The 9897-nt window shown below is 28.4% G+C and overlaps 1 protein-coding gene, 1 non-coding gene and 1 pseudogene across 2 annotated transcripts; 1 reads left to right on the forward strand and 2 right to left on the reverse strand.

Moving 5' to 3' along the window:
• Window positions 1-2638: 2638 nt before the first annotated feature.
• LOC128042487 (receptor-like protein kinase FERONIA) lies at window positions 2639-3451 on the reverse strand (annotated as a pseudogene).
• Window positions 3452-5328: 1877 nt separating this feature from the next.
• LOC128042488 (uncharacterized) lies at window positions 5329-6210 on the forward strand. Its single transcript, XM_052633835.1, has one exon. The coding sequence runs from the start codon at window positions 5329-5331 to the stop codon at window positions 6208-6210; it is 882 nt and encodes a 293-aa protein (XP_052489795.1).
• On the reverse strand, window positions 5377-5483 carry LOC128042641 (small nucleolar RNA R71). The gene has a single exon (XR_008198156.1). It is a non-coding gene; the product is annotated as a small nucleolar RNA R71 (small nucleolar RNA).
• Window positions 6211-9897: the final 3687 nt, after the last annotated feature.

Genomic DNA, 9897 nt, shown 5'->3' on the forward strand with positions numbered 1-9897 from the left:
AAATGAATAAAAATAGAAAAATGGCATAAATAAAAAGATTTAATTATAAAGAAAAGAAAACCTAAATGTAAAAACTTCAAATGTAAAAGGACTCAAAGGTTATTAAACCACAACATGGAATTGGGCAACTCCGTGAGAATCCAAAATTGAAATGAGTAGTCCCTTAAACATTTTATTTAAAAGAAAAATCATTTCTCCGATGCTCTAGAAAATTATTTTTTCTTCAAAACACCATTTATAATCTACCTTTCAAATAAAATGTCTCAAAACTTTGTTTTTTTTTTTAATTTCTCATATTTCCATATCCATTCTTCTAAACTTATATATCAATATCTGCACCCAGAACTTCATGCACCTTTGGATTTCAATCTCTCTCTATCTACTTTATTTTTGCGAAAATTCAAAAAATAAGTTTATTTTTCCTTTCAAAATAAATTAAACCAAAAATATTTTAAATAAAACCATTAACCTTTTCTGGTTTCTATGTCGTGGATATTTTGGACAGAAGGAATGATGAATTTAGATTTTGGGAAAAAATTGGATAAAGCTTTGTGTTTTGTTTAGGATTTTATGTGTTGTGATTCATGGGCTTATGGACACACTCGGTTAAATTCTGAATTAGGAAAACATCAACCTTAATCTAGACATTACCTCAATTTGAAGAAAATAACATGTTGTTGATCTAATTTGAAGTTGAACATGAGAAGAATAATTACGAATTTGATGAGGATTTAATGATTTTTCTTTAAAATTCGGAGGTGTTGAGGTGTTTGGATGGCTAGGAAATCAGGATGAGTTAATTTTAAGAGAAAATATGATATTTGAATTTAGAAAATTTTTTGAATGTGAAACTAAACATGAGGGAATGGGACGTGGGGGGATTTTAAAGAGGAAGAATATGAGCAATTTTTTAAATTAAGGGAAAATTGTCTTTTAAAACTCTCAATTTTCCCTTATTTTTCAAATTAGTCCTTAGTTTAATTAAAACACAATTTTCTCAATTACTTTCAAACCCGATTTTATTTTTAAATTTTTAAGTTATTTAATAACCAATCACCTAATCTAAATTTTCACCACCTAATTTTAGATCCAATAATCATTTTAATATTTTATTATTACCATTATTATTTAGTTAATTATTTTATCCTATTTTAATTTCTATGATATTAGACCCAATTTTTCCCTCGAGCCCACAATCTAATATTCAATTCTACTAATCCGATTTTTGCAATGTGACATTTGAGCTATATATTAACACACTTTTCTCACAACTAATCAAATTTTGAATTTTAGTTAGATTTAAGTTCCAGTTCAACAAATCATTTCTATTGTCAATTTATCCATCAAAATATATTAACTTAATAAAAGAAGACTTTGAATTATTAGATACCATTTACTTGTTTAAGTTGATTCTTAATATGAAAAAAATTATATTTTTATTAATGTATATATTTTTATTTATTTTTAATTATGTCTATCACATGTCATCATGTAATTGATAGTCAATGTTACGTTAACATAAAATAACGATATTAGTACGAAGGTATCAAAATATGTGATAGAATACAAGTTTAAATAACAATTAGATTCAAAAAAATTAAATACCAATTAATTACTTTTGAACAAATTTAGGTATAAATGATTATTTTATTAAGCCAACAACCAAGAGTGTCATTATAAAAAAAATTCCCTCCACAAATTTTCTTTACAAGACTTATCTGACCATGACAACTAATGAATATTAGAAATATAAATGATAAAATATTTTACTTGTGATAGATATTAAAATTTTAAAATACATTAAACTTGCTATTTAATGCACATTAAAAATGTAAATGATATAAAATTTATTAATATTAAAGTTTCAAAATATATTAAACTTTTTATTTTAATGAATATCTACTTTATAAAAATAAAATATTCATAACATTCATAACATTATCTAATTTAATATTTTCAAAATAAATAAAGTAGTCAACTTTTAGTAAGAAATGATTATATTGTTGAGTATACAGCCAAGAGCATCATTGTGCACAAACTCCACGAAATTTCTATGCAAGACTTGTCTACCCACGCCAACGATCCTGTGAAATATGTTAAGTTCACAAGTCAAGGTATTAACTCTAATCCTTGGAAGAAAGTTATGAAACTCTTTATATAAGTTGAAATAAAGTCTTTTTTTTTAAAACCGCTCAAGTGGTAATTAACTTAATATATTTTGATGCATAAGTTCGTAATATGAAATATTAATTCAAGAGAAATTAAAACTAAAAAATTTTTAATGGTGAGAAAAGTGTGTTAATATAAAAGTTTTTATTGGATTCGTTTGACTTATCAATGGACTCTAACTCACTTGTTTAATATTTCAACAGAAAAATTATTTGAATTTTATATATATTTCTAATAGCAATATTTATTACTTGTTTTACCCATAATCTAGTATTTTTTTTAAATAGGTAAAATATGAAAGAGTTGTTCATAGAAAGCTGGAATCAATATTACAATGGGCCAAAAGAAAATCTATTCTAGCGGCCAACTTTCATTGATTCACCGCTACTAAACAACACATGATAACCAACGGTGGATGAGTCATTTGCATGATTCTTATCGTTTCCATTCCTTTCACTTCCTTGCAGCTTCAATGTAAGCTCAAAGTCCATACACCACTTCGCTCATTGTCGGCCTTTTCATCCCTTGAAGCCAAACAAATTATAGCCACTTCACCAAATTTTAACAGACTTGCAAGCTTGATTCTACTCTGTAGATGAGTATCAATTACCTGATCGAGAGTTCCATTGTTGTAGCAATGTTGTGTCCACTCTGTTAAACTTATTCGCATATGATCCTCGGCAGTTCGATCTATCAGTGCTCTTGTGCATTGTACTTCACACAACACCACACCAAAAGAGTAGACATCAGATTTTTTAGTTATTTTCTGAAGACAGTAGCATTTGGGATCCAAGTGCCTGATGCTACCCTTGACGACAGTGCTAATATGAGTGTTGGATAAGTCATTCATTTTTAACAATCAAAAATCAAATACTTTGGCTATCCATTTTTCATTTATCAAAATATTTGTGGACTTCACATCTCGGTGAACGATGGTGTGACTGGGACCCCTATGGAGATAATGCAACTCTTGTGCAACACCAATACACATCTTGAGCCTTTGATCCCATTGTAAAGGGGGATTATTAGTGTTGTAGAGCCGATCTCTTAAGGCCCCGTGAACCATGTAGTCATACACATGGATCATTTCCTTCTTGTCTTCACAATATTCGATCAGAGAAACTAAATTTTGGTGTCTAAGATTGGTAAGCAGCTCAATTTCGGTCCTAAACTCAAGCACCCCTTGTTGTGAGCTTGGATTCAAGCATTTGATCACAACTGGGTTAGAGCTGGCATTAGTGAATCCTTTGTAGACGTCTTTGAATCCTCCTCTTCCGATGATGAAATTTTATCGAAGTTGTTGGTAGTTGTTTTGATCTCCTTCATAAACTATAAAGTAACATATTTTAATTTAATGTGTTTTTGGATGATTAATTATGAAATTTGGTGAATTTGATGCTACTAATCCTTTAAATTCATGTTTCTATACTTAGGAGAGAATTTAGGAGTGGAGGGAGCAAAAAACGAGCCAAAATCAAACAAACAAAGTTATTTTTAGGATCCACACAGCCTGGGCATTTCCACACAGGCTGGCCACATGCCCATGTGCCATCCCGTGTCGATTTCGCAACCTACTTTCTAGATATGCGAAAAAAAAACCCAATTTTTAGGCTTTCTGAGCATTCTATAGTCTATAAATACCAATTAGAAGAAGACCTAAGGGGGCAATCAGAAAAGACAAAAGAAAACACTCGAAAAACACCATCAGAATCAACTCGGAAGTGGATCTCCCTCAAGATCGAAGATCTCCATTTAATTTCTTTTGAAGTTTATTGAGTTTCTTTATGTCTTGTGGTTATCCTAACTTTGAGATGTTTCTATTTAGGATTATGAACTAAATTCCCTAGATATCTAGGGAGGATGAAACCTATGATGAATTTTATTATTTAATTTCTGTTTTTACGCGATAAATACCTGATTCTTATTCTCAATTATGTATGCTTATTTTGTGTTTTAATATTTTTGGGATATTAATTCATGTTTAATGCGATTATTTCAGTAGAGCAAAAGTCCCTGTTTAAGGGTAGATCTAGCATAATTGAGTGGAGTTGTATGCAATCCTAAAAATAGGACAACTTAAATCTACCGGATTAGAGTCAAATCTAATAGGGGAATCCATAGATCAAGTTAATGCGACGATAGGGTTTTAATTAGAAAAATATTTCAATTAATCAACCTAGAGTCAGTTGCTCTTACTCTCGAAAGAGATATTAACATAATTTAGGGATTTCTACAGATCAAGACACAAGTAAATAAATTGTTTAATTCAGATTCAGAATAATAGGTGAAGTCTAGGTGGATTCTTTCCTGGGTATTATCTTTCTCATTGGTTATCTTTGATTATTTTCCTATTTCATTCTCTGTTACGTTCTTAGTTAACTTAGATTAGTAAATTTAGATTAAAAACAATCATTTCAATTTTTCGACTAAATAATATAAAAACGATAATTACTAGTACTTTTAGTCCTCGTGGATACGACATTCCCTACTCAGCATAACTATACTATTGTTCGATAGGTGCGCTTACCTTAGTCATATTTATAGTTAGTTTAGTGACCATCAAGTTTTTGGCATCATTGCTGGAGACTAAAATATTAGAAACACTCAATTTTTATTAATTTAGCCATTTATTTTTATTGCATTTTATTTTTGTTAACCCATGAGGACCATTATTATTTGATAGTGAAATTGAAAGTACTGCTCATAGAAACCGTAGATAAGCAAGGCAAAGTCGACTGAATATAGTAGATGAACAAGACATTATCATTACTGAGGGGATGGGTAATAATCAGAATAATCAGCTACAACCTTGTAGTTGTTGCAAATCCAGATCCTGTTTCTTGTACTATGTACAATTATGCCAAGCCCACTCTAACTGGGGCTAAATCGAGTATTGTGTGACCCACCATTGTTGCAAATAATTTCGAACTGAAGCTGAACACTATTGAGATGGCACAACAATTTGTTTAGTTCGATGGTTTGCAAGATGAAGATCCAACTACTCATTTGGCTAATTTTCAGGAAGTCTGTGATACTTTCAAGATTAGTAGCGTTTCTGACAACACTATTCGCCTACGGTTATTCCCTTTCTCGCTGAGGAACAAAGCTAAATAGTGGTTGAATTCTTTACCACGAGGTTTTATCACTACATGAGATCAAATGATTGAGAAATTCCTACTGAAGTACTTCCCAACAGCTAAGACAGCCAAGTTAAGGAATGATATCTCTTCCTTTCTTCAGATTGATTTAAAGACCCTACATAATGCATGGGAGAGGTATAAAGACTTATTGAGACGGTGCCCTCACCATGGGTTACCTCTATGGCTACAGGTTCAAACCTTCTACAACGGTTTGAATCTCTCAACTAGGAAATTGATCGATGCAGCAGTCGATAGTACACTTAACAATAAAACACCCGAAGTGGCTTATGAGTTTATAGAGGAGATGGCACTGAATAATTATCAATGGCAAGTCATGATGATGAAGCCGATGAAAGCAGCCGGTGTTTTCAATTTAGATGCAGTCACCATGTTATCAAATCAGGTAGAACAATTAAATAAGAAAATTGATGGTTTATATGTTTCTACGCAGGTACATCCGATGATGCAATGCGATACGAATGAAAGAGTAATGAACAATCCAAAAAGTTTACCCTATGGTCCTATCACAGAGAATGAACAAATCGATTATATGAGAAATAATTTTAGGCCTCAAAATAACCCTTATAGTAACACATATAATGCAGGTTGGAGGAACCATCACAATTTCTATTGGGGTGGTCAAGGAAATCAGAGAGCACAACCCCCTCCAAGCTTCCAACAACAACCTTACCTGCAAGAGAAAAAGTCGAATCTCAAAGAGATGTTGATGAAGTTTATCTCGGTGTCAGAAACCCGCTTTCAAAACACTGAAGCAGCACTTAAAAATCAGCAAGCATCAACTCAAGGACTCGAGAATCAAATCGGTCAACTTGTTAAATTGATTTCGAAAAGACCACAAGGTAGTTTGCCTAGCAATACTGAAACTAACCCTAAGGAGTAGCTTCATGCAATTACTGTGCAAGATGAAGAAGGGTTAGTTGAATCTAAACTAGAACCAAGGCAGAAAATTGTGAGTGAGTAACGGTAAGGTCAAGGTAAGCCAGAATGAACAAAAACTGGTTGGTAAAGAATATAAACGTCGAGTGTTATATCCTAACGCGACGAAGAGAGACCACACGAACGAACAATTTGGTAAATTTATTAAACTTCTGAAAAAATTGCATCTCGTCCAAACATTCTACTAACACAATCTTCACTAAAATAGTCATACCTCGAGCTCTTGAAGTAGAAATCGAGTTCAAAGTGCATTGCGAAGTTAAAAGATAGACCTTCGAACACTATGTAGATATATCAACCTAGAAATGCATGAGTCCTATCCAAAAAGTTGTTGCAAGTTGGCTGATTTTCCAAACTTAAAAATTGGTATCTGCAGTGGATGGAATTTAATAAATTTCACCCCTCCTAAGCATGTATCAGGGGTGAATCCATAAAATTTTTTAGCAGGAGTTGGAGTTTAATTATAATTTTCCTATATATCAAAATATAACTTTATTATGTTTTAATTTATAATTTCATCAGTTTTGAAGGGGCTAAACATAATTTTTTTTCATTTTTAGTTGCTAAAGGGAAATTTTACTATATATTAATTTATAATTTCATTATTTACAAGAGGACTTAATTGCTTTTTTTTTCATTTTGGGAGGCAAAGTGCAATTTCACTATATATTAATTTATAGTTTATCTATTTATAAGAGGACTCAATTGAAATATAATTATTGGTTTTTTTTGGAGGGGCAAGGCCGTGTCCGCCCTCGTCAAATTTGTCCTTGGTCACAAGAACTAAAGATTGATGACAACACTAGGATAAATAATTATAGTGCAATTAGTGTTTTTAGTATAATGTATTTACGTATTTAAATTTTATTTTACTCACAATTTAATATATTCTTTTCAGTTTAATGTCAGATATATTTATGTGTTATTATTAATTAGTTTCAAACTATAAATTTTATTATTTAATATGTCATTTTTAAACAGGACTATTAGTCCATGTACTTTTACGGAAGTTGTGAATTTTGTTCCTATACTTTTCGATTTTTTAAATTTTAGTCCTGACTCAAACAATAGCAGTTAAATTGTTTTGGTTAAATTCAATTACTAGTCATATACTATGCGTATAGTTGTAGGTTTAATTCATATTCTCCAATTGAATCGTTCTAAAAGGCTAGTTCTCCATTGTTGTTGCAATCGAAATGGGTTTTTCAAAAGTATTTGAAAAGTGCTTTGTAAAAAAGTGTTGTGGAAAAGTGTGTTTGTTAGTTTTTTAGTATTCTCCATTGCTACAAAAAATTGCAGTTGAAAGTTAAAATATCCTTTTTAGACATAATAGAAGACAATAAAAGATTAGTTAAGTTGTATGATATTTAAATAATTTAATATAATGATACATGAAATATAAATTTTAAATACCTTTTAAGTAATTAATATAAATAATTTGTAAATTGATGATATATAAAATATTAAAAATTAAATATAATAATAAAGAATATTTAAATAATTTAATATAATGATAAATGATATATAAATAATTTAATATAATGATATGTTTAAATATAATCCGATTTGAAGTTTTGTAAAAGTTAGAGGATTTAGATAAAATTTAAACTTAGAAAATGGATTTTGACAAAAAATCGTTTTCTAAATGTGTCGGTCTCATCGAATTTGAAAAAAAATTGCTACTATTTTTTTACTATTTTTATTTTTAGCTATTATTTCGCTATTATATTACTACTATTTTTTTGGATATTGTATAAATCTTATTTTATTATTAATTTTGCTAATATTTTAAATATATTTGCTTGCTAAGTTGCACTTATCTTAGTGTTATAAACATTTATTTTAATATTTTTAATGTATTTAATGTATTATATTTTTAAATTTATTTTATATAAAAAAATTAATATGGGTAGGTGAACCAAACTTGGATTTTAACACTTTTATCTGAATCAAATTTAAACAAAATTTTAATTCTTCTTTTAAGTCAAACTGGACTTAAAAAAACAAACTTAAATTTTTTAATTGCCCGACCCGCCCATTAATAACACTAATGTAAACTTTTTTTTACCTTAAGTTTTAATAAACTGAACTGATTTTTTTTTCAAATTATCTTCGCAAACAACTAAACCTTACAAATTAAGGGGCAAAAAAGCTCAAGGATGGTTTCTCATCTCAATTCCAAAAAAATTTTAGACTGCAAGAAACTCATTTTATCTCAAGATAATTGATTCCATAAATGGAATGTTTATTTATTTTAAATAATTAGAACTGTTTCCATCCCTTTTACAATTTAAAATTAGTTACCGGAATGATATTTAAATAAATATTTTAATAATATTTTCTCTAGAATTAATTTAATTTATCCTATAAAATTATATTTTAAAAGAATTTTATTCTAATATAATTTGTTTTTGTAAAATTATTGAGCTGTTAAGGGAAGTTCTGTTTGATAAATTGTTAGAAAAATCCAGTCAACTAAAATTAATATTTTCAAGAACGTTTGATAACTCACAATGAAAGCTACTCAATAGAATTTTATATTTATTTTTACAAAAAGTATAAAAAGCGAGTAGTAGATAGAAATTTATCACTTAATAAAAATAAATTCAATAATTTTATTTTATTTTATTTCATCTAAGATTATATTATCTTTTATCGAATAATCTAATAATATTTATTAATTAATTTTTTTAAAATATCAAATATATTTTATAACTTAAATTCAACCCTTAATCATTCAATTTATTAAAAATATGTAGAAGTCGAATGACTCGAGTTTGGTTTCCGTCTTAATCTTGTGTCTTACTCAATCATTAATAATTCTACTGAAATTAAGTATTTTATAGATAATTTATTAAACTCTATGTTGGTATGCACTCCTATAATTTTATTTTTAAAGTGTTTCCGTTACTTTTTGACCTCACACTCTATTACTTAATTTTTTATTTATGAGGTAAAAATTATTATTTAATAAATATATTTATTAAGATTTCACATAAAAATTAATTAATGTTTTTATTACAATAATAAAATTAACTATTTATTATTCATAGTGTTCTAACTTTAAATCTCATTAGAATTAATTTTTATTAATTTATTATATAAAAAACAAAATACTATGATAAAAATATTTTTTTGCATATGAGAGGATATTTTAATAATTTCATAATTAAGTTGATGTCCAATTAACTCTGTAACATTAGCATCTCGTTTGGTTACTATTATAATACATGAGAAAATACTTATTTAATATATATGTTTTAACATGAGAAAAACTAGTGTACTAACAAGATGAATAAATAGTCCACCGCATCAAAACGTTTGGTAGGTAGATTGTTAATCATGTAATAAACATATATTATTTTGTTGGGTTAAAGTGTTAAAACAAGTAAACGTAAATGTTATTTTATAAAATATCATTTTGCCTATAAACCAATCACTTATTTAAAATTTACAATATAAAAATGAATTTGTACATCATAAATCTCAATCCAAGAATTCAATTGTACGCATAAAATATTTTCTCCAAAACATAATGAATGAATCCGTGACATAAGATTTATTGACTATTGTACTAATTTTTTCTTTAATTTATTTCTTTTCATATGAATATATCATCACAATTTCTAAT

Source organism: Gossypium raimondii, chromosome 7, assembly GCF_025698545.1.
Source record: "Gossypium raimondii isolate GPD5lz chromosome 7, ASM2569854v1, whole genome shotgun sequence".
NCBI classification, from domain to species: domain Eukaryota; kingdom Viridiplantae; phylum Streptophyta; class Magnoliopsida; order Malvales; family Malvaceae; genus Gossypium; species Gossypium raimondii.